Source organism: Danio rerio, chromosome 9 (assembly GCF_049306965.1).
Source record: "Danio rerio strain Tuebingen ecotype United States chromosome 9, GRCz12tu, whole genome shotgun sequence".
Lineage (NCBI taxonomy): Eukaryota > Metazoa > Chordata > Actinopteri > Cypriniformes > Danionidae > Danio > Danio rerio.
In genome coordinates, this window is record NC_133184.1 from 4,756,283 (window position 1) to 4,782,533 (window position 26,251).

The following is a 26,251-nucleotide window of genomic DNA, read 5'->3' on the forward strand; positions in this document are numbered from 1 at the left end:
AGCTGTTCTCATCTGCAAACGCTGAGATCCGGTTTCGCTTGTAGTCTTCTCTTAATAAAGACGCGGCTCTAGTTGCTGGTGATTGTTCTGTCTCTACAGATTTGGTAAGTGAGCGACCAGTGCTCTTTGTTTATTCAGTTCGTATTTTATTCGTATCAAACAAACTATTGCACCGAGTGTAAACAAGTTAGCTTTACAACCAAACTATAACCTCATGTAGGATTTTGTGACCGGAATAAGACACGCGGCTTTCTGACACTATCTGCCGTGTGCATCTAAGTTTCCGGGAAATGCTGAGTTTTTTCTCTCATTCGGCGTGCGGTATCAAACATTGCATGAAAAATACACGCTTAGAGCAGTTCCTCGAATCAAATATCACGTTTGTCAGGAGGGACATGAATGAATTCCCTGTATGAAAGAGCCAAACTGCAGTTAAAGTCCACCATTTAATAATTTGGCAAATAATTCGACTACAGATGTCCATGTAAACACAGTCACATTGTCCGCTGTGGTTGTGTGTTTTGACTCTGAAATTCAGCGCGCCCAAATAGACACTCCCACACCAAGCCTCTTTTCTTCCTCCGACACTCCCCCCTAAACAGAGCTGGACACGCCCACTTTTCTGACTTTTTCCAAAGTAGAGGTGTGAAAACACCCTGCTGAAACGAGGGGGTTTCATGGCCCTTTAATGAGGTGCTGAAAATGGGCGAAATTAAGCAGATTCCACGTAGGTCTATCCATGACACACACAAACGCAAACACTAAAACACTACTGAAATCTCACTATCATTATTTTGTCATTATTAGTACCTTCTGATCCTCCTGCTCCATCGCCTCCTGCTCAATCAGCTTTTCCATCATCATCTGCTCGTGTCTCTTCTTCTGTTCATTATCCTCCTCTGCTTGCTGATAGAGAGAAAAACCCATCAGTGTTGTTGGCAATGAGTAGTTCAGCAACACAAGTGGTCAGAGCAGCGATGGTGTAAATCAGGCATGTCCAAACTCGGTCCTCGAGGGCCGGTGTCTTGCATAGTTTAGTTTCATCCCCAATCAGACACACCTGGGCTAGCTAATCAAGCTCTTACTAAGCTTTCTAGAAACATCGGCTGCGTCCAAAACCGCCTACTACTCAGTAGGTACTGCATTTGAATTTAAACGTACTACTCGGCCGTTAGAAAAGTACGTTCTATACAGTATGAATGTGAAATGTATGAATGGAATTCGGACGTACTACATCTGCCATTTTGTCATGGTCACGTGACCTACCTGCGTCAGTTGCATCGCCTCATTTGCATTCATGAATTCTCTCGCGGGGCATTATGGGATGGCGTAGCATGCATGGAATGCGCACTTCAGAATCTCGCCGGAAGTAGGAAGTCATCCGGGTACTTCTCGCATGCTCATTTTCGAATTCTATGAATTCGGACATACTACTAGGCTCGCATACTGATTTTAGCGTACTATATAGTATAAAAGTATGCGGTTTCGGAGGCAGCCCTCCTTGCAGGTTTCTTGAGGCAAGTTGGAGCTAAAATCTGCAGGACACCGGCCCTCCAGGACCACCTTTGGACACCCCTGGTTTAAATGAATGAAAGAAGTGAAGCAGTCTGTCTGAACGGAAAGGTGATGTGTAATTGGTCTTATTACCCTGTACGCCTTCACAAAGCGCACAAACACTGGGAAAAATACAGATGGTGGCGTCGTTTTCGCGTTTTCTCCGAAGAATTTCACCACCTCATCAAAGGCATCCTGAGCGGATGAGAAATGAACAAAAACACCATAGAAGAAACGTTATTCAGAACAACATGAAATACAATAACCGAGTGTTTTAAAATCTCAATAAAAATGGTTCATGTATATGATTTCATTATTTCCAGTAAGATCTCACGAGGAAACAAAATTCTATTTATATATTTCATATATTTTATTCATGTAGAAACAGGATTTTTAATAATAACAATAATAATAATAATAATAATAATAGCAGCCCCTAAACTAGGGATGGGAAGATTAACCGATATGTATCGATACGCGGTCATGCGCGTGCACGATGCGAGTGCATCGGTTGAGCAGCAGAGGATGAATGAAATTTTGGAAGCAAATCGAGATGCATCGGTTTTTGCGAGATGCATCGATTTTTCCGAGATACAGCTTCTATTTTTAATATAGAATGTATTTTTTATTTATTAACAAGTGTTGTCAACCTGTTTTGGCGCATAATTTAATCGACCTACATAAAGTAAGCCTTAGCAACTTGCGGATGTGCACACACTACAACTCAGTGTATCAGGTGTGCGGATAAGGCTAGTGGTGCGCCCTCAGAAAGTGCGAGAAGCAAAACAAACATTTTATTCCCCACTGAGTTTTAAATCTAAAGTATGGCAACATTATGGATTTAAGGATGGACGACATGACAGGACAGATGCAATTTGCAAAATGTGCCGCGCATCTGTAAAATACGCGGGCAGTACGACTAATCTGAAATCTCACTTGAAGCAGCGCCACGGTGTTGTTGTGAAAGCATCTTCCAGTGTTCCTGCATCCCCGGCTTTCGCTCTGCTTCAACTGTACCAGCTCCAAAAGTGGTGAGAAAAGCATTGCAAGTTTTTTTTCCGTGCGCAACAGTTCTGCTCGCTCTACGCCAATAACGAATGCTACTGCATTGTTCATCTGCAAAGATATTCAGCCTAGTGTCACGGAGAACGAAGGTTTTAAACACCTCCTCCTGTTAATTTTTATTTAATTATAATAATAATAATATTAATAATAATAATGATAAAAATAATTGGGTGTCACGGTGGCACAGTGGGTAGTTTGACCACCTCACAGCAAGAAGATTGCTGGTTTGTTATATTTTTATTAGCCTGTTGTTTACAGTGACAGTGATGTTTCAAAGCAGCATAACACTGCTAGTTCAAGACCTTAAGTTTGAATAATCAGTGACAAAATATATCTTTGTAAAACTTGTTTTCATAGTTGAAAAGTTAAATCACAATTCTTGTTGTGCAATGCTAAATTTATTTATGTTGAAAGAGTGCAAATATAAACATATTTTTTTAATATATATTGCACTTATACATTCTGTTTATCTTGAAAATACTTAAATAATATGTGCTATATGTTCTAAAATGGTCCTCTACTGTAAACTGACACTCTGGCTCTGAGAGAAAAGTCAGTTTGTAAAAAAAAGTCTTGGTTTTGCTTGGTTTATAAATAATCAAACTCATTCAATGGCACAGCATCCTCTTTCACATCATCTCATAAACTTGATCTAATTAGTTAGTGCTGAAATATTGCATCGTATCGTGATATGGGTGTGAATCGTATCGTGTTGCATCGCAATATGTCACAAATGTATCGCTAATATATCGGATCGTATTCTTTACATCGAGATGCGTATCGGATCGGCATTATAGCTTAGATGCCCAACCCTACCCTAAACCTCACCCCTACAGCCATTTGTTTTGCAGTGTATTACTGGTACCTGAGCGATCTTGGCATCATCCTGCAGTTTCTTGAGTTTGTTCTCGTTTTGCTGTATGAAGTCTTTGAGCAGAGTGTTGTGGCCATGCATGCTGTACTCTTTCCTGGTCAGATCCATCCCTCGCTGAAGCTCCTTCACATCTAATAAAACATTCTCCAGAGAGACTGAAAGACACAGACATCTTTTAGATCAAACCTTGACATGTAATCAAACACCACTGTCTTTTTATTGTAATACTGTCAAGAGTTATATGTGACGTTTCTTACCAGCTGCCGCTTTTTCCACATAGTTAAGCTCGTTATAGAAGAGCGACACCTGCTGGTATTTGTCCTTCACTACATTTGCTATGTAGTGCAGAAGAGTGATCTTGCGGTCTGTTGATTTAGTGTCTAATAACTGGAAGAAAACACACACAAACCATCAGAACCTTTTGATACTGAACCTAAATATAAAATTAATCAAATTAAATACATTTTTACTTATTAAAGTAGCCAAACCAGTCATTTAATTTAAAATAGCTAATGTGTGATTGGATTAAAAGAAAAATGGGTGTGGAAATAATACCAGATCTAAGCTCTGCAGCTTGAAACCATACACTGCTCCTCTTTTACTGCTGTTCATGTAGTTCCCCAGAGCTAAGATGATCTGGGAGAGAAACACAGCTTGATAAAGACACACATGGTCAAGAGGGAAAACAATGAATCAGGCCAAAAAGAAAACTCTTACTTCCAGAATCTTCTTGAGTTTTTGTGAGGACTTGATAGAGACAGAGGCTGCAATGACGGCATGAAGTTGCTATTGAGATAAGAAAAAAAAAAAAAAACAGGAGACAAAATAAAATTATTATCAAAAGAAGATTACTATAAATGTTGAAACATCAAAAAAGATATCACAAAGACCATTTCTAAAGACAAAACTGTAGTTGAATTTATTTATAATATTATATAATTACTATAAATGTAAGAAATGTAATTTAACATGTTACAATTAATTAAATTGTTAATTTAACAATATATCTTACACTAATCATTCATTCATTCATTTTCTTGAGGGCTTAGTCCCTTTATTAATCCGGGGTCGCCACAGCGGAATGAACCGCCAACTTATCCAGCACATTTTTATGCAGCACATACCCTTCCAGCCGCAACCCATCTCTGGGAAACATCCACACACACTCATACGCTATGGACAATTTAGCTTACCCAATTCACCTGTACCACGTCTTTGTACTGTGGGGGAAACCAGAAAACCTGGAGGAAACCCATGCGAACGCAGGGAGAACATGCTAACTCCACACAGAAACGCCAACTGAGCCAGCCAAGGCTTAAACCAGTGACCCAGCGACCACTGCGTCACCCTCAATTGCCATCAACAGTTTAAAACTAGCATAGAGCGCTGTCTTCTGTTCAAAACTAGCCTATAGAGGGACATCTGCGGTTAAAAACTAGCCTATAGAGGAACACCTGCAGTTAAAAACCAGCCTATAGAGGGACACCTGCAGTTAAAAACTAGCCTATAGAAGGACATCTGCGGTTAAAAACTAGCCTATAGAGGGACATCTACAGTTAAAAACTAGCGGTTAAAAACTAGCCTACAGAGGGACATCTCCGGTTAAAAACAAGCCTATAGAGTGACATCTGCGGTTAAAAACTAGCCTACAGAGGGACATCTGCGGTTAAAAACTAGCCTATAGAGGGACATCTGCGGTTAAAAACTAGCCTATAGAGGGACATCTGCGGTTAAAAACTAGCCTACAGAGGGACATCTGCGGTTAAAAACTAGCCTATAGAGGGACATCTGCGGTTAAAAACTAGCCTATAGAGGGACATCTGCAGTTAAAAACTAGCCTATAGAGGGACATCTGCGGTTAAAAACTAGCCTATAGAGGGACATTTGCGGTTAAAAACAAGCCTATAGAGTGACATCTGCAGTTAAAAACTAGCCTATAGAGGGACATCTGCGGTTAAAAACTAGCCTATAGAGGGGCATCTGCAGTTAAAAACTAGCGGTTAAAAACTAGCCTACAGAGGGACATCTGCGGTTAAAAACTAGCCTATAGAGGGACATCTGCGGTTAAAAACAAGCCTATAGAGTGACATCTGCGGTTAAAAACTAGCCTACAGAGGGACATCTGCGGTTAAAAACTAGCCTATAGAGGGACATCTGCGGTTAAAAACTAGCCTATAGAGGGACATCTGCGGTTAAAAACTAGCCTACAGAGGGACATCTGCGGTTAAAAACTAGCCTATAGAGGGACATCTGCGGTTAAAAACTAGCCTATAGAGGGACATCTGCAGTTAAAAACTAGCCTATAGAGGGACATCTGCGGTTAAAAACTAGCCTATAGAGGGACATCTGCGGTTAAAAACTAGCCTACAGAGGGACATCTGCGGTTAAAAACTAGCCTATAGAGGGACATCTGCGGTTAAAAACTAGCCTATAGAGGGACATCTGCAGTTAAAAACTAGCCTACAGAGGGACATCTGCTGACTAAAGCACTAGACTAGAGCACTGTTTGCTGTTAAAAACAAACCTAGAGCACCATCTGCTTTTAAAAACTAGCCTAGAGTGCCATCTGCGGTTAAAAACAAGCCTAGAGCATCTTCTGCTGTTAAAAACTAGCCTAGAGCGCCGTCTGCAGGTAAAACCTAGTCTAAAATGCCATCTGAGGTTAAAAACTAGCCTAGACTGTCGTCAGCTGTTAAAAATAAAGCTTAGAATCCATACTAGAGAGAAAATGTATGCATTTTGTAAAGCTCACAAAAGATGTAGAAATGATTTCTTAATTGTTTTTCTACCACAGCTCCAGGGAAAACAGCTTTTTTTTTTTTTTGTAATTTACCGGCGTGAGCATCTGAATGCTCTCTGTAAAGTTCCCCACAAATGCCATAATGGTCATCTTCTGCATGAGGCGCTCTATCTTGCTGAACTGGATCATGAAGCGATCCTCGTCTGTCAGGTTTTCCAGAGGCTTGCGCTCCTTTTCGTACTGCCGCAAAACTTTCAGCTCCGCTTCCGATGGAATGAATCTCATCAAACACTCCACGAAATCCACCGGCAATGTCCTCAAGTCAAATCTTAAACACACATACACACACACACACACACACACGTCAGAGCATTAATATAATCACATTCGATTGTCAGTTCAGTTTGGAGTACAACAAAAAAGTTCATGATTAGCTCTAATAAAATAATTTATTAAATGATCACTCCCCTTTTCTCAGTAAATCGGCTCATTTTACATTTCCCCTAGAGATAGACATTTGAGTTTAACCTCTTTTGAATCCATTCAGTCTGACAGGAGCACTTTTACCTTAGATTAGCTTAGCATAAATCCTTGAATCGGATTAGACCATTAGCATCTTGCACAAACATTTCTTTAAAAGAGTTTCAATCATTTTTCAATTTAAACTCTTTTGTAGTTCCATCATGTACTAAGACAAAACTTTTTTTTTTTACATGTTTGAATGAGATGCTAATAGTCTAATCCGATTCAATAATTTATGCTAAGCTAAGCTAAAAGAACTTCCGTCGGACCCGAAGATCGGCTGAATGGATTGAAAACGTATGGTAAAACTCAACTTTTGAACTCTAGGGGACTTGTAAATTCCTTTAAAGAGGTATTGGTGACAGTGAAATATCTATAGTGTGTCAGCTGTGAATTACAATTGAATGCCTCTGCAGATCTCCTCTGATGTCTTGCCCACTTTCCTAAGGGTGATGGCCAGGTTTTTCGATCTGTTGGCGTCCAGCAGCGAGATTTTATGTGGTCCTTTCTGAGCGGTCTTCTGTTTGCTGGAGGTGATGTCTATGGCTGGACCTTGTGCTTTTGTCTTGAACATCTCCTCAAACTCATCCACATTCAGATCCTGAAGAGAAAAAATACAATAATCTATATTGATAGGTGCAGTTTATATACCAACGTAAAACAACAAAACAAGGTGTAATAAGCCAACAACAATTCAGCATTAGTCTTTTATTTTTGCCAAGAAATTTATTTCCCTACTGAAAAAAACAGCTTAAACCAGCCTAGGCTGGTTTTAGCTGGTCGACCAGGCTGGTTTTAGAGGGGTTTGGCGATTTCCAGGCTGGTTTCCAGCCATTTCCAGCCTGATCTTAGCTGGTCAGAATGGCAGTTGACCAGCTAAAACTAGCTTGACCAGCCTAGTCAGGCTGGGAGCCCAGCCAAAACCAGCTATGTCCAGCTTAAACCAGGCTGGTTAAGCTGGTTTTAGCTGGTTATAGCTGTTCATTTTCCAGCCTGACCAGCTAAAAAAATTGACAGCGTTTTTTTAAATATGTTTAGTTGAAATATTCACAGCTTTAATAAACAGCTATGTAAATTTCATGTTTAATCATATTATTTCAATTCATTGTTTGTTTGTTTTTTCAGTTTGTGCTATTCAACAAGGTTTTTATTTCAATACTTTTGGCATTGATTTTGTTCCATATTTTAACTTTAACATTTTTTTTTTGTTTAATGTTTAGTCTTTAAATGTCACTTTAAGCTTAATACTAGTATCCTGCCAAATAAGTAGTGAAATATTATCCACTGTCATCATGGCAAAGACAAAATAAATTTGTTAATAGTAATTACTCATTAAACTATTAAGTTTAAAAGTGTGTTTTAAAAAATCACCATGGAAATGTTTGAAAAAGATTAAAATTGAATCATTTTGGCTTTAACTGTATATTAAGAATACTAATATAATAGGAATTATGCATTGTGCAAAACACAAAATAAATGACAGCGGACCACTAACTAAATAGTTTTTAAACCTTTGTCTTTCTCACCTCCAGTATTCTTTCATCGTCGATCTCGTTGAAGACGGTGCCATTGATCTGATTGGGTTTCAGCGCCACCCAATTGAACACGGGCATGCGGAACTTCGTCTTGATGGGTTTCTTGATTTTCACAGCTACACAACATAACACAAAGAGCATGTTATAATCATACAAATGACACAAACACAACAGCATGCACTGATGTGGAGCTGGATGGTGAACAGCAGACACAGACAGGGTGTGTTTATCTCAGTGCACATACAGTATTTGAGGGTAAATGAAGTGACGTGATCAGTGAGTAAAGAACAACAATGGGCCAGCTTCAGAAGAAGAAGGTGATGGAATTGCAACTAAATCCTCTAAAACTTAATTTATTTGCTTCACTGTACAAACTTAAATGACAAAAAGGTTCTTATTTTTATGTTGATTGAACTTAATTTAATAAGTTAACTAGGTTGGAACTAAATTGTATAACTTAATATTTTAGTCAGTTTGATTGATGTAAGTTGAGATGACTAGAAAAGTTAATTTGAGTCACCTAAAATATTGTCAGCTAGGGTTTTGTTTACAGTGTTGGAAAGTGCTGTACATAGAACATCCGACACACTATAATCAGTCTAGAGCACATTAACAAGGGAGAGTGAAAAGAGATATACACGCCCCCTTTACACTAATGCGTTTTAGTTTGAAAACGCATACGTTTTGCTACGATTACGCCAACCATCCACGCTACGCCGGATTTCTCGAGCGCCGAAAACGGAGCGTTTCGAAAACGCTGGAGAGGCCGTTTTAATTCTAATACGCTGCTGCTCCATCTCAGTGTGGATGATGGAAACGGAGACATCTGAAAACGGAGGCGGAGCTGCCAACATTCGCCTCTCTGATTGGGGCTTTTCCTGAATATTAAGTAGCCTACACACACAGTTTAGTCCTGTCTCCTCTCCTTGTAAGTTCAGACTTCGCAAGTTTGATCAAGGCTGCAGCCTCTTCTTCTCAGTTTAATATGGAAAACAGACTAACGTATACCGAGGACACGGGTAAATCTTCAAAGGGAACAGTGTACTTTATAACTTCATTCACTTCACCCTGGCTACGTTGTTTCACTTTCTCAACAATAAAATGTAAACATGATTTAAGGAACTGCCTATTTTCATTTTAATATTAGCAACTTAACAGACAGCAGAAATGTTGAAGTCAAAATTATTAGCCACCCTGTGATTTTTTGTTTGTTTTCTTTTTCAAATATTTTCCAAAATCATGTTTAACAAAACAAGAAATTTTCACACAGGATTTCCTATAATATATATTTTCTAGATAAAGTCTTGTTTGTTTTTTCACAATAAATCTGACTTCAACTTTATCAACAGGGGGGCTAATAATTCTGACCCTCAAGCATCCCTTTTTGCAGTGCTTAATCTTTTCCCTAGTGGATATTTTGGGGAAGGTTTCAAGCATAAACCCAATTTTGTTTTTTAGACAAACACCATATCACTGACTTTGAAAACACAATCTGTTAATTTATGTATTTTGTTTAATTTTTTTCCGTTAATTTATTTATATAAATCTGTAAAAGTACAACAAAAAATGCTTAAAATTTTAGTGTTAACCTTTATTTTCACGTGGAATTGGACTTAACTTTGTCCAGTTTTATTTTGTTTGGTCAAGTAGAAAACTTAAATAAAGTAGCTAAGTTTTTTTATTTAATGAAATGATTTTGGCCAAAAATGTCCTTAGGGAATCTTGAGATTTTTCTCAGAATTAGGGGCTTTGAGGTATATACCAAATTGTATTATAAATATGCCATTATTTGCAATTAATCATTAAACAGCAATAGTATATAGTCAACTAATCCCTAGGGGTGTAACGGTACACAGAAGTCAGATTTTAGTGCAGTGGACCTCTCGTAGAAGCATTGCAAGCTTCTGTTTTTTATAGCAGCACGTTAGCATGACAAATGTTTTATCTGGCAGCAACATGATGGAGGGGTGTCTTTCTGTATTTATTGTCAGATGAAATAACCAAACCATGACAGTTTGAGATAAATACATTTAACTCAGGCTCATTCTGAAAACGTACCCCTATATACATTTCTGAAGAGCAGCAAGTTTGTTCCAGGAGCTTTTTTTTTTTTTTTTTGCAGTTTTTGTTTTTCCACCAGAGGCCACTGTGTACGCTTATTCAGATCTCAAGAGATTCTTTCTCTTGCGAGTGCTGATCGTGCCTGCTGTTCTCGCTACCAGAGGCCATTGTTGACTGACTCACCGTCAAACTGACCAATACCTCCACTCTCCCCCTTCCCTCAAACCAACCGATAGTATTTTAAAGAGCAATCCAGAAAAAAGAAAATATTTTACCACATTCTCACCATGTTATTTACTAGTTTATTTTACTTTTGCAATACCCATTTTCTAGAACCGCTCTTCACCGAACTCGAACCCCCTCGTCATGGTCAATTCCACTCTGTGTCTCAAGTCTGCCGACGTACATGGCAAGCTACTGGGCAAACTGGTAACAGCTGGAAAACCCTCCATATGTAGGCAAGCGGTCAGCTGATAAACGCAACAGCATAATACCCACCCATAGCGTTCATTTTAAAGATAAAATGCAGCCATTTTGGCTACATAATTCGTAATCTCCAGAAATGTATATAGGGCTACGTTTTCGGAATGAGCTTAAGTTGAATACATTAAGGGTGGGTAAAAAAAAATTTGTATTCATCACATTTCTGAATCAATTCTCAAAAGTCAGATTGCATTCAGTATTCAAACTCGATTGCGAAGGTGCAGGCATGCGCTGGCACGAGCTCTAAAACTTAAAATATACATAAAGCCTTGATAAAAGCATAGGAACTGTCACGGTTGAGATGTTAAGTTGTAAACATGAAAACGTACAGCAAAAGAAATAGGAAAAAAATGTTGAAAAAAAAAAAAATTTGCTTTGAAATCGTATCGTGTAGGCCAGAATCAGAATGGGATCAGAATGCGAAGTCCCTAAAGATTCCCATTTCTATAATACATGTACTATTGCACCCCTACTGATCACTTTAAAATGTTTTGTTTTTTATGTAAAGTCACCTAATCGCTTCCTACAGTGTATTAGAGGGAACATTTGAGCAATTAAACAAAGCATTGTTTACGCAATGAGCAATAGAGAAACACTCACGGCTGTCCTTGGTTCTAAACTATGAGGATGTGACTCAAACGGCATCTTAGCATGAGAATGAGTCAAATCTAAGTTTTGCTTCATACAGGGCTTCACCAAAAAATCCCAACTGATCCAGTTAATGACTGACTCAAATGAGGATCACAATGCTGGAGGCTAAAAGAAAAACCTGTGATGTTAATCTTTAATCAAGGCCACAAAACGAGTTTGAGCTAGCCTATGTCCAGCCCAGATGAGGACTGCGGGTAATATGATGGTGTGATATTAGTTTGTGCAGAGATTGTGATCAAAGAAAGGAGAGAAAAAAACTTAAGTGTCCGTTAAAACATTCCTGAATTGACGCAACCACGGCCTTATCTTACAATCAGTTTCTTGTAACAGCACGACACACTGTTTCAACATGCAAAAACAACACAAACACATATTCACACAGCAGACATGGTGTTTTAGGCCTTATGATGAGCGTTCCATTAGAGTCTGAGCGAAACTAAATGCTGAATCTTGAAGCAGCTGATTAAAAGTCATTGTAAAAATACAGTTGAAGTCAAAATTATTAACCCCTCTGAATTATTAGCCCCCTTGTTTATTTTTTCCCCATTTTCTGTTTAATGGAGAGAAGATTTTTTCAACACATTTCTAATCCTAATAATTTTAATAACTCATTGGACATTAAAATTGACGTGGAATTAGCACTGTTTGGATGTTCAGAACAGGCTCTAACTTGGCCTAAACATGAACAACTCTCCCTTATGTTTGGCATGGTGCTGGCCAAGAGAGTGATTCTGATGGAGTGGAAATCCACCGTCAATTTTTTTTTAAATGGTTAGCTTAAATAGTTTCTGCCCTTAAGCTGGAAGGGTTACGTTTCTCTAGATTTGGCAAACAGAAGCTGTATGACAAAATATGGGACCTCTTCCTTAGATGTATAGGTTAATAATGTTTCTGTAATCATTTTTTTTGGTAATATTTTTTTTTCTTCTCTCTCCTTTCTTTTTTACATTTCATTCGATTTAGATTTTTATTCCTTTAGTCTGGATTTTTTTTATTTATTTTTACAAATTTTGTTTTTTTTGATGGTGCTGTATAATTGCTGTATTGTTTGCTAGTGTTTTGGTGCATGTTCAAGTTCATATATATATATTAGCGCTGTCAAAATTAACGCGTTAACGCATGCGATTAATTTTAAATAATTAACGCGTAAAAAAAATTTAACGCAATTAACGCAGTTGCAGGTTTTTTTTTTACTTCCTGTTGTGGATAAGACCAAGGAAGCACTTTTTGAAGACAAGTTTCAGTATAAAACAATTAGTCGCATCACCAGGCTCCTCAAAAGTTTCATGCAATTTCGGGTGTTTTTATTTTTAACTTTCGACTTCTGTTGTAAGTTGATACCGCATGGCGAACAGAAAGAAAATCCTCCGCATTTCGTGACTCGGTGTTTCTTTAAGGTAATAAAATCACTGCTTAGGCTACACGGTAGAATTTTAATAAGAGTATAAATTTAATCATATTAAAATCGCAGTATTGGTGTCTTATGTAAATGTACTCAGAACGTCTCTGGTGAAGTCGCGAGCTGTCAAAGACAGAGCATTACTCTGCCTTTCAGCATGAGCCCTCCAAGTTTAGCGTGTTTCCTCATTAAACGCAACTAAAGTGTATGCTTCGCGTTGTTGTGTCAGAATCCTTGTGAAATACAGTAATACTTTAGGACGCTTAGTTTAAGCAAATTTGATGAACGTGATCATGCGTGTTGAATCTGAGGGGAGTCGCTCCAGTACGGAAGGCCGTTGGGGCCAAAACGTCTGCAGCGCGTTGTGTGTGTGTCTGTCAGGCCCGTTGAGGGGTGTCAGGGGTGGAGTGAGCGACGTATCTGAGTAGGGGAGAGAGGGGTGTGCAATGTATTTAACGACCGGTTTGCAAGAAATTATCATTCATTTGCGGGCATTTGGGAGTCTCTGTGCACTTGCGGGATACTCCTAGTCTTAGCAAGTGGAATGTAACGGAGGATTAATTAAAATTGTTTCTACTCTATAGCTAATGTTTTCAACTCACAGCAATAAAACTTTACAATGAGTGCAACAGTTTGTATTCTATAGTTTATTATTATAATTTTTCATTTTCCATATCTGCAATTCCTGTATTTTGGCATTTTTTTGCAGTCCACTTAGAATCCAACATGGAAATCAATGTTTTCTTCATTGGCATTGATTATTTTGAAATTTAAATTTCATTAACATGCCTGTGTTTTAATTTCTGCAATAAATATGGCTGTCAAGCCAGGATCTTAATGGTTTATTGTGGGTATGTTGTTTGCATGAAGAAATCTGTGTTACAAGTTAAACAAAAATTCTATTAAACAATTATATTTAAAATTTTAATTCTAATAAACTATTATATTTTGAATTAAAATATTTTTTGTCCTGCGTTTACATTAATTTTACATTTGAATAGCCAAAATTACAAGTTTTAGATTAATCGCGATTTTTTTTAAAAGGTGCGAATAATTAGTTAATTTTTTAATCGATTGACAGCACTAATATATATATATATATATATATATATATATATATATATATATATATATATATATATATATATATATATATATATATACACTATTTGCTGTAATGTTTTTACAAAAACTATAAATAAAGTAAAAAATTAAATAAAAAATACAGAAAACTGATAATTTACGGCTATTTTTGAAAGTGTACAATCTTCAACAGCAGCTTAAGGGCAAATGTTGATGCAGATGTTGAGCTGATGTGAATTGTAGTTTTGTTTTCCATGAGGTTGCGGTTGATGGCTTGACTTGTGGAAACAGGGATTTGGTCCGCTGGTGTAAGAGTGTGAGCTTAGATGTCATGGAACATGTTCTCTCATAGGCTTTACAGTCCTGCTATTTGCTGAACTCAAGTAAAGAACGCTCCTCTCTTGTTTTTCATGCTCAGTTTCAAGAGGAATAACCAGCAATGCAGCTTCACAGATCTACACTGTCAGATCGAGATTACAGAAGTGCTATACACAGACTAAAATACCATGACTGCTTACTAACACACACACACACACACATAAAGAACTAAGCACACACAACATAACACAGCAAACCTACAGTACAGTTTGATGGGTCCCTCTATGCCAATACAAAAGGTAGAGCAGAAATAAAGAAGAAAGGAGAGAAAAGGTGGTTATGAGTAGGCAGCAAAACTCCTGAATCCTAGGATTTGATCTGTGCTGTCCTACACAAGACATTTCCACTGAAATTCAGAAATACAGATCAATTTCATTTGGAATTTTAGTGTTTAAATTGCTTAATACACGCTGAAAAAAGTTCATATTTCTATCACTTATAGAAATTAGCTCTATTAGCTCCAGATTTGGCTTCAGAACTGACTAATCTAATGTAAATGTACAAATATAATAATGTAGAGCTTCCTATTAAAAATATGAATTTAAAAGAGAGATTTGTGAGGCTTGTACTTACATATGCTGAGCACTGTATTTATATATAACAACCTAAAAAAAGACTATAATTTGTTACAGCTAAATTTATAATTTTGCCGCAAATGATAGTTTTGACTTGGATGAAAGTGAAAAATAATATTTAATAATGATCAAAATATTTATTCCGTCCAAGGAAACAATTACATTTACTCCAAGATAAACTATTGTTTTATAGACAATGAATGAACTGAATTATTTTTGTTTTTTCATGTGGTCACACGACATGAAAACTGCTGGTTTAAAATGAAAATACTACTAGAAAATCCTTTTCATTTTTCCAAGGGGGTTCATTTTTTTACAACAGGCTAAAATCAGAAGCCATTTTTTCACTTAATCCAATATAAAAATGTACTTGTAAATGTAAAAATGTACTTTATATAAAAAATACAGTAGTTTTAGTTTTACTAGTGTACCATACTGTCAAAAAAACAAACAAACATATAAATATTTCTAATGTAATCACATTTAAACTATTTAAATGCAGTTACACAATGATTGTATTATTATTATTATTATTAACATTAACATTGCTAAGGTCTACAATGGTAAATTGACAAAGTTCAAAGATCAGTGTTGCTCCATTAAAACTCCAATAAGAAACTGCATTAAAACACTATTAAAGGGTTAGTAGTTCACCCCAAAATCAAAATGTCCAGATCCCATGGGACCTTCAATCATATTGAAAACACAAATTAGTATATTTTAGATGAAATCCACGAGCTCTCTGGCCCTCTAAAGAAAGTTAAGCGACATTTAAAGTGTTAGAAAGAAACCAACATATATACAGTTGAAGTCAGAATTATTAGCAAGCCTGAATTATTAGACCCTTATTTATAAATTCTGTTTAACGGAGAGCAGATTTTTTCAACACATTTTTAAACATAATAGTTTAAATAACTCACCCCTAAACACTGATTGATTTTATCTTTGCCATGATGACTGTAAATAATATTTTACTAGATATTTTTCAAGACACTTCTATACAGCTTAAAGTGACATTTAAAGGCTTAACTAGGTTAATTAGGCAAACTCGGCAGGTTAGGGTAATTAAGCAAGTTATTGTATGATGATGGTTTGTTCTGTAGACTATCAAGAAAAAAACAATTAGCTTAAAGGGGCTTATAATTTGGTCCTTAAAATGGTGTTTAAAAAAATAATAGCTGCTTTTATTCTGTCCAAAATAAGACAAATAAGACTTTCTCCAGAAGAAAAAAATATTATCAGACATGCTGTGAAAATTTCCTTGCTCTGTTAAACATCGTTTGGGAAATATTTAAGAAAGAATAAAAAATTAAAAGGGGGGCTAATAATTCTGACTTCAACTGTAGATATATTTTATTCCATGTAACTTTAGTGGTAATTAATGAAGCTGCAATTACATATTGGTGGACCAAATAAACAGTAAAATTGACTTTGTTTGCCAGTGTCATTCATATCAGATCAGGGTGCACGTTTACAATGGACAATAGGATGCTTGAGCATCACATTGTTGACTCCAATGGCAATATATCTTACTTCCCATAGTAAACACACGGGACACAAAGAGTGAAGATACGGGAGTGAAGATACAGATATATATATATATATTTTTTTTTTTTACTTGAAAGACAAAATTGTTTATGGAGCTTCGTATGATTCCAGTTGAACAGCATGGAAGTTTTCGAGAATGTTTTTGGTTGCTTTTCTTCTAACATACGGAAAACGAGAGAGCTCCTGGATTACATCTAAAGTATTTTAATGTGTTCAGAAGTTGAACGAATGAGGCTGGAGCAACATAAAAAATGTCAAATGTTTTGTGTAAAATTACACTTCAAAGTAATTGTACACATTGAAAGAACGCTGTGATAATGTTGTGCAATATTGTTGTAGTAAATACATTTTCAACAGAAGTCAGTGTGTTTAAACAGAAAGATGTTTCAAGGGATCTGATCATAGAGCCAAGATTATGACTTCAGCAGAATAGAGGTTAATCGCTTGTTCAGACATTAAACCTGTTCCAGAAAGCACACAAACAGCTTGAGCTGCGATTGTTATCATTCAGCTCAGTGAGCATACAGTGTGCCTGTGGCTCCAGAGTCCCGCAGCCACTCTGAAGTGATGCGTGAGCTTTGCAGCTTACAATACTTCAGCCTTTTAACAGTAAGAGGCTTCCTGCATATCTCAATCTGAATCAGTGGCTTTTTTTTTCTTCTTGTGGTGGGCAGTTCTTGTATTCTGAACCATATTTTGAGCCTGTGATTGTTGAGGTTTTGTCTGTAGTGCGGTGCAGCTTCTGTTACCTGCCAATCCCGAGTTCATGATGACGGTGGGCGAACCACAGCCAGGAAGCGGAGGAGCCATGGGGGGTGGTGGAGGGGGCATAGGGGCAGATATATCTACGGGAAGAGGAGGAGGGGGAGGTGGAGGAGGAGGTGGAGGAGCTGGTGCCGGAGCTGCAGACGGACCATTTAGTACTGTAATTATAAAACAGGACAGAATGTTAATTTCATCTCATGACACTAAATTCATTTATTTATTGATTGATTTGTGACACTGGAGCCAGTTGCACTAGCAGTGCGTAGGTTAAAACATGGCCTAGTTGTGATTTGTTGCACCACTGAATTTAGTTTAAATGCAACGATACGTTCCACTCAATATTTACGACAGCCTCTCCCCATGTATAACGGTAGAAAAGAGGAGCTCGTGATGATAATAAATACCAATTTATCCCTTCTCACAGCTTTAATGTCCTTAAAGTGTCAGTTTTTTTTTTTTTTTGTGAAGGAAGAGGTTCACTTTCTTTAAAGAAAATGAAGCACAAGTATTTGATCATTTTAGGCTTATTTCATTGTCATGTTTCTTCACAGAATTCAAAGGAAATCTTCGACTTCAGTTGCAGACCCATGGAGAACATTCATGTTGAAGTTCTCAGGAAATACACCGACACTGTCAGAGATGTTGACATACCAAATATTACAGTAAAAACAGTATGACCTACTCCATCTGAAATTGAGCTGAGAGCAATTATCAGGATGTTTTATGAACATCGTGAAATGAAATCACGTTTCGTTAACAGAAAAGGCCAGTATTTTAAATCTGCCAGGAGATGTAACAACTTTGGCCACCATTCACAATTTATTTCTTAATAGGAGGTTTGACCAGAATAAGCTATAATATAGAGCTTTGTACTTGTGCTGGTGCCCAAACTCCAATTTAATGGGTAATATAAGAAATATTATATATAACACTATGTATAATAACTGTTGTTACAATACTGTGATGCAAGTTGGAGCTAAACTCTGCAGGACATTGGCACTTCAGGACTGAGTTTGGACACCCCTGATCTAAACCCTGACTGGCTGCCAGGGTCTTAAATATACTTTTGCACTGAACGACCATTCACCCTGAGCTGAGGATTGATTATAAAGCTTGTTTGGCATGCTGTCCTGGGAGAGAGTCTTGACTACATAAGATCCTTGAGCCTGGGGCTCCCTCCCGTTTGCAAGGCGAGAGGGGAGTTTGAGCTCAGGCAGATCTCGAGAACTCCTCTCCTGTAGTAGCTAATGAACAGATAATGATTGCTCTTAAGAGATAACTACTTACTAGGAGCATGTCTATGGTGCTGATTTGGATTAGTCAATTCACTTAAGTTGTATGTTTTTGGAAGGTGGAAGGAAACCGGGGAACCCGGGGGAAACCCACGTGAGCACGGGGAGAATGTGTTTAAACTCTACACAGAAAAGTCGACTGGCTTGGTAAGGACTAGAACCAGTGACGTTCTTGCTGTGAGGCAACAGTGCTAACCACTGGGCCACCGTGCCTCCCACCTAGGAAAGGAGAAGGAGTAGGGGTGGAAGGAAGGATTCTTCAAAACGAAGATGCTGTTATATGGAACTTATGGTATTTAGTGGCTTAGGAATCGTCTGATTGGTCAATCATAAATGAAATAATGCGGGGCCGACTGCAAGCAATCATATGCACGTGATCCTCTTGAAATAAGTTTATAAATAGACTTCACTTAAAATCACTTACCTGTTTCTGAAACAGAAGAAGAAGGAGGAGGAAGGGGTAGTGAAGGGTCAGGAATGTGCACGCCATGTGCTACGCCATTAGCCACACCTCCGTGACTGACCACACCACCGCTAGGCACCCCAGTGATGCTTTCTGAACCAGTAAGATGCCCGTTCCCCTGTGGAGGAGATGTCAGGATGGCTATGTCACCATCTCCTTTCTTCTGGATCTTAATGGTCCCTTGTTTCTCCAGCTCATGGATCTTCTTCTCCAGGTTGCACTGCCTCTGAATGGCCTCGTCCTTCTCCTTCACCATCCGCCGGAGAGTGTGCACCTGAGAGTTGGCATCTTTATACACGTCCTGAAAAAAGGAAGCACAAGCTGAAGCAGGAATCAAAGTTATTAAATTGACCAAACTGGCTGTATGAACTGTAAATTCAGCAAACGTCTTTGACTTTTCCACTGCACTAGCACTAGTTCATCAGCCGATCTGCTCTGACCTTCTAATGCTAATGCTAAGAGTATTGGTTGGTTTGATTGCTTCTGTTCTTGTTCTAATCCCTGATAAATGACTAAATGTAATATAATCTAATTAAAATATGAAAGTTCATTGTCTTATTTTAAATTGCAACGATCAAGTTGAGTACAGGAAGACAGAAAGAAAGAGGAAAAGGAAAAAAGTTTTACTTTAAATGACAGTAATTGTACCTACAATGTACCTACAGACGAAAGGAACAAGTCAAATAAATTATTGTAACAGTTTTGGTTAAGCATTAGCATCTGATTATTACCCAGTTGTCGTAATTATACATGCCTAGTATATAGGTAAAAATATACAGTAGGCATAGTTATAGGTAGTAAATAGGAACTTAAATGGTACCAATACTTAAATTTGTATGATATTTACTAGTATCATGGTTATGTCATGACATTTTCATTCATTTATCAAGGGCCAGGTCGCAGGAGCAGCAGTCTTACGAGAGAACCCCAGACTTCCCTCTCCCCAGAAACTTCCTCCAGCTCCTCCAGGGCGATCACGAGGCGTTCCCAGGCCAGCCGAGAGACATAGTCCCTCCAGTGTGTCCTGGGTCTTCCCCGAGGCCTCCTGCTGGTGAGACATGCCTGCAACACCGCCCTAGGTAGGCGCCCAGGAGGCATCCGAAACAGATGCCCAAGCCACCTCAGCTGACTTCTCTTGATGTGAAGGAGGAGTGGCTCTACTCTAACTCCTCCTGGGTGACAGATCTCCTCCCTGTCTATAAGAGTGTGCCCTGCCACCCTGTGAAGGAAACTCCTTTTGGCCGCTTGTATCCAAGATCTTGTCCTTTTAGTCATGACCCAAAGCTCATGAGAGTAGGAACGTAAATTGACGAGTAAATCGAGAGCTTTGCCTGTCGGTTCAGCTCCTTCTTTACCACAACAGACCGGTACATCGACCGCATTACTGCTGCAGCTGCACCAATCTGCCTGTCAATCTCTAGTTCCATCTTTCCCTTACTCGTGAACAAAACCCCAAGATACTTAAACTCCTCCACCTGGGGTAAGGACTTTCCTCCAACCTGAAGATGGCAAACCACCTTTTTCCGTGGAGCACCATGACATCGGACTTGGAGGTGCTGATTCTCATCCCAGCCGCGTCACACTCAGCAGCAAACCGTCCCAGTGCATGCTGAAGGTCCATGCTTGATAAAGCCAACAGAAGAACATCATCTGCAAATAACAGAGATGAAAGCCTGTTGTCCCCGAACCGGACCCCCTCTAGCCCAAGACTGCACTTTGAAATTCTGTCCGTAATAATTATGAATAGAATTGGTGACAAGTGGGCAGCCCTGCTGGAGCCCAACATGCACTGGAAACGAGTCTGACTTATTGCCGGCAATGCGAACCACACTCCTACTCTGTTCATACAGGGACAAGACAGCCCTTAGCAGAGCGCCTCTGACCCCATCCTCCCAGAGCACCCTCCAAAGAATGCCAAGAGGGACACGATCGAATGCCTTCTCCAAGTCAACAAAACACTGGTTGGGCATACTCTCATGAACTCTCGAGCACCCTGGTGAGGGTATGGTATCATGGTATTGTGTCTTAATTACATTATTGTATACCTAAAGAAAAACACCAATATAGTCAACTTAACGACAGTAATGGATGTAAGGATGCATCTTTTACCCGAAGAGAGTCCAGCTCTTTATTTCTTTGCATGAGTTGTTTCTCCAGCTCAACAATTTTTGCCATTGCCTCATTCTCGGTGTCCTGTAACTTCTCTGTCAGCTAGAAAACCACAAAGAATCACTCAGTCAGTAAATCAGCTGAAGACTTTACAAAAAAAAAGTCATGATATCTTCTCTTTCCGGAAAATAGCCGGAACGAATGTACCGGTATTTTCAAAAAGGGCCCGTTCACACATATAGACCTTCCCGGAAAATTGTCGGTAATTTTCCGGAAAGGTGCGTATGTGTGAAAGGGGCTATTCTGTCTGTAGTACAAGTACTTGACAAGTAACTGCAAATGAACAACATTTTTTGGCCGTTATATAATGAAAGCACAATACTAACATGAGACATGTTCTCCTCTAGTTCCTCCACCCTCTCCAGCGCTGCGTTTTTGGTTTCTGCGTCCTCTAACAGAGCTCCGACATCAAACACGTTATCCAGGTATGCTTGAATCTGCACATGCAGCTTATCGCTCTCGGTGTGCTTCAGCTTCTATAGCGAGAGCGAGAGACAGAGAGTGACGGGACGTCCTGCAAGTGATACTGAACATCAGAAGAATTACGTTCATACTCACGTCCAGATATTCATCCAGACCTAGTTTTGTGAAGTCATACTGTAAGTGCACTCGAAAATTCATGTCTTCCACAGAATGAACCACGATGTTTATAAACTGCATGCAGGCGACCTGTGAGACAAAATATAGCACCATTTTAAAATCATCAACATAAAAAGTTGTTCACACTTTATTTTAATGTACAATTTACACTATTAACAAACCATTAACTAAGCCTTTTAGCTCAAACTACTAATTAGCTGCTTATTAACCCTTGTGTACTGTTCAAATTGACTACCCTTTCAATATGCTGGTGGCTGTTTTTGCCCCATTGACTTCCATTGTAATGACATTTTTTGATTGCAAATCCATGACACAAAATAATCATGCATTCTTGGTTGTTTCTGGTTCTCTCTGTTAGGAACAGGTAAAATGTGTCATTTAAACACTGTAAACCCTAATGTTGTCTTTACTTAATTAAGTAAAGTTGACTGAACATAACTTAAAATGTAGCATTTTGGTCCTATCACTTTAAAATATGAGTTAATTTAACTTATGTACCATGAAACTGCATAAACTTAAGATTTCAAGTGTAGTAAGTTCAAAATCATAATTAATCCTTTGAAAGAAATAGGTCAATTTTACAAATGTAGTTTTGACTGTAAAATTCTAATATGTGCAAACTTTTAAGTGCAAGATCTTTATTTAAATCAGAAAACAAATGGCTTCAGGTATAATTATTCATCATTATGTGAATAAATGGCTACTTATTGTTTGTTTGAAATTTATTTAAACATTTTTTTCATAGTATATTATTACACACACGCATGCACACACATGCATTTATATATTTTATATATATATATATATATATATATATATATATATATATATATATATATATATATATATATATATATATATATAATTTATTTTTTTTTATATTTCCCAAATTATGTTTAAAGAGCCCATATTATGGGTTTTTGAAAATTCCCCTCCATGTAGTGTGTAACACAGCTCTAAGTGAAGTGAAGTATCCAGCTAAGGCTTAAATCTGTAAGAATACAGTGTTTAAAACGGTTGATTCATCTATAAAAGAGTCGACTCATAGTGCTTCAAACGAGTCGCCTTGATACCGACTCATTAGGTGTTTCGCCATGACGTACGAACGAAACCAAGTTATTCACGTGCACGCGCAAACCAGGGAGATTTCAAACCTGAGGCCCCGCCCTCTGACGCAGAAACCCAGACACACACACACACACCCACAAACACACGCACACCCACAAACACATGCACACAAACATGCCGGTCGATTGAAGTAACACTGCAGATGGACATTATATTGAGTCTCTACCCAAAGATGAAACATCAGCATTATAACCAAGCAGTTGGAAACTTCTGGAAGCTACATGCTACAAAGAATACTTCATCTGCGTTTGTTAAAGGAAGGATCAGTAAAGAGTAACTGATGGACGTCAGGATGGGTTTCTTCCATTTCTCAAGTGTAAGTACATGCGGTTAAAGTTGTTGCCTCGTTGACTCTAGCTTGCAAATGTATTTAGTTGTGATTTGTTACTTGTAACCGCGTGTACTGTATCAGGTTAACTGGATATATTATCTTATCGCGTGCAAAGTCACGTTAAAAACGCGACGCGTGCTGTTTGTTTATGGAGCTCCGTGCTAGAGTTCTGCTCCCGCGATTTATTCGGAAATTTATTCCCGCGCCGCAGAAATCTGGAATAAATTTCCGAATAAATCGCGGGAGCGGTAGGTAACGGGTTTAATTTGGGAAGGGAGCGGGCTGTCTAGCAATATCACGGATATTGCTATGCGAATTAGAAAGAGAGAGTCTGCGTGGTGCTTGTGTGTGTGTGTTAGTGCGCACGCGCGCGTATGAGAGAGAGCGAGAGAGAGAGAGAGAGCGAACGAACGAACGAGCTTTGTGTGCTTTGTGCTGTGTGTGTGTGTTTATACAGACAGCTTGGCTGTCTGGACTGTATACTGGGTGATTTTTGGTTGTGTTCTCCGCTCTAGCGGGACCGGGCGCGGCGGGCAGAAAACGGAGCGGGTTCTCAGGCTAAAACCTGGCGGGTGCGGGCGGAAGCGGGAGCGTTGTCATCCGGAGGTGTGTGTGTGTTTTTGTGTGTGTGTGGTATGGCGAGTACACGACTGTCTCCTTCGTTCGGTTATCCGTGGCACTATCCACTCGCCATAGTGTGGCAGCTAAAATCCACGTCTACACTATCGAGCGTGTATGAACTGTGATTACTTTTTAAATTGCTGATTAGCTATTGGCCATTTCCCTCTCTGACTGAAGGCCGTCGACCAATCGCGACAGACTGTCATCGGTCCAATCAGCGCAGATTAGCTCCGCGCTAAGGAGGGGTTTGGGAACAAATGAATCACTGGACGATTCATACAGGAGTCGCTGGGATAATTAGCTAAAAATAAATGCAGATTATAAGACCATGAAAGTGTTTTTTGACCTTGCATGCATATTAGACTGTTGTTGGAGACCCTTACAACCAGGATATGACCCTATTTCATGTATAATATGGGCTCTTTAACAGAGGAAGGAAATTTTTATTTTTGATAATATTTTTTTTCCTCTGGAGAAAGTCTTGTTTGTTTTATTTCGGCTAGAATAAAAGCAGTTTTAAATTTTTTAAAAACCATTTTAAGGACAAAATTATTAGCCCCTTTAAGTCTACAGAACAGTGGGTGAATGAAGAATAGATTCCGTTGTGGTAGAGGGAACGCCTGGTTCCTCGGAGCTACTTCAAACTGTTTGCATTGTGAAGTCCTAGCTGGGAAACCTTGAGTTTTAAGCTCAGCCTAAGGACTTCCTTATTGTCCAGGTAATTGAATGTTTGGAAAATGTATTAGTATGCTGTCTGGATAAGATTTGATGTTTTGGATACAAAACATCATTATGAAGTTTCATTCCCCAATTATCTGCAAGTCGTTAAATCAATGCAGAAGTAGATCAACATATTTTAACACACTCAATGTTTTTTTTACTCTGAATCTGTGGCCGTTTTTTTTTTTTTTTGATCATCATCCAACAGCTAAGACATTTTTTGTGATGCGTTTTGCATTTGGTTTTTAAAACTAGTACTAAGTTTGGTGAACTGAACAATTTAAGTTCAGTATAGTCTACAAAACCGGCAAGTTAAATAAATTTAAATATGCAAGTTTTGGGAAACTCCATTACTCAATTAAATTGAGGCAACAAGTTTCCTCAATTAATTTAGTTTAGTCAACTTATTAGGGTTTACAGTGTAGCTTTGCAATCTAAAAATGTCATTATAATAGAAGTTAATGGGGCAAATCGGGTGTATTGTTGAGTTTTTTAATTTTTTTTATTTTTAAACCATTTTTCCAAAATATGTGTTAAAATAAGATTTGTTCCCAAAAATCATTCCATTTTCTGAAACACAGAAAGTTGTGGCCAAATTTAGACTCAAAATCCCCCCAGAGTGGATGTAAACATCCTCAACAGCTAAAATAGTAAGTGCTAATATACAGTTAATATCTTAACAATAGGCAAGTAATAAACCAGTTTTAAATGGTGTCCATATGTTCATGTATTACACCCCTAAGTGTTATGTATTTAAAAAAAAAAGAAACATTAGCATATTAGTGTCACACATACCATGAAGTCAATGTTATTGTCTTCATTCTTGAAGTACTCCATGAGCTTCTCGAAGCGCTGTTCTTCTAAACACACCTGTGAAGCAATAAAAAAAGAGCTCATGCATCGAGAAGGAACATTGGAAGTATGTAAAGAGACAATGAAATGAGAATTTGATGCCACCCTAATCCTTTTCTGGCTTTATTGAGTTCTGTGACATTTAATAAACTCAACGCAGTAGTTCAACGTATTCCACCAATCCTCCCCATAGAAATAACACACTGCATTGATCTACTCCTCAGAATAGCTAGGAATAAAATATAATTGAAATTCTTCCACTAAACAAATGAATATATTATGCTTTCTTAAATATGTGTACACATCTCATATCAATTATTCAATTCAATTCATCCTTATTTCTACAGCGCTTTTACAGTGTAGATTGTGTCAAAGCAGCTTAACAAAGAAGTTTTAGTAAATTTAAACTGTGTCAGTCCAGCTTTCAGAGTTGATGTTCAGTTTAGTTCAGTTCAGTTCAGTGTAATTTAATTTTCTACTGCTGAAAGTCCAAACACTGAAGAGCAAATCCATTGATGCGCAGCTCCGCAAGTCCTAAACCAAGCAAGCCAGTGGCCATAGTGACGATAAAGAAACTTCACCAATTGACAAAAGTGAAAAAACCTCGAGAGAAACTAGCCTCAGTTGGACAGGACCATTTCTCCTCTGGCCAAATTTCTTGTGCAGAGCTGGACGTCCATCGTGGAGAATCTGCAGGTGTGAGTAGGTCACCAGTGGATGTTCAGTCTGGCTCACGGATCAATGCGAAGACTCGATCAATGAACAATTAAACTATAATTAATATTATCTGTAGCAGCGTTGAGTATGATGACTATTATTTTGAATCACAAATAGGAAGTAGA

At 38.2% G+C, this 26,251-nt stretch overlaps 1 protein-coding gene across 12 annotated transcripts in view; it reads right to left on the reverse strand.

Annotated features, from left to right (window-relative positions):
- fmnl2a (formin-like 2a) overlaps nt 1-26,251 on the reverse strand; it is a 132,824-nt gene that overhangs the window by 21,286 nt on the left and 85,287 nt on the right. For 6 of the 12 annotated variants that reach the window (XM_009304461.5, XM_068223537.2, XM_017357746.4 and 3 more), the window contains 16 exons: nt 25,353-25,427; nt 21,716-21,826; nt 21,484-21,633; nt 21,098-21,199; nt 18,950-19,289; nt 17,218-17,391; nt 14,547-14,567; nt 8,282-8,406; nt 7,154-7,356; nt 6,327-6,561; nt 4,211-4,279; nt 4,049-4,129; nt 3,751-3,880; nt 3,485-3,648; nt 1,648-1,749; nt 811-906 (listed from right to left, as the gene is read on the reverse strand). In XM_009304461.5, the coding sequence (XP_009302736.1) occupies nt 811-906; nt 1,648-1,749; nt 3,485-3,648; nt 3,751-3,880; nt 4,049-4,129; nt 4,211-4,279; nt 6,327-6,561; nt 7,154-7,356; nt 8,282-8,406; nt 14,547-14,567; nt 17,218-17,391; nt 18,950-19,289; nt 21,098-21,199; nt 21,484-21,633; nt 21,716-21,826; nt 25,353-25,427 (2,178 nt within the window). The remainder of the gene's footprint in view (nt 1-810; nt 907-1,647; nt 1,750-3,484; nt 3,649-3,750; nt 3,881-4,048; nt 4,130-4,210; nt 4,280-6,326; nt 6,562-7,153; nt 7,357-8,281; nt 8,407-14,546; nt 14,568-17,217; nt 17,392-18,949; nt 19,290-21,097; nt 21,200-21,483; nt 21,634-21,715; nt 21,827-25,352; nt 25,428-26,251) is intronic. The other 6 variants (XR_012385110.1, XM_005167947.6, XM_068223538.2 and 3 more) reach the window with 1 other exon arrangement.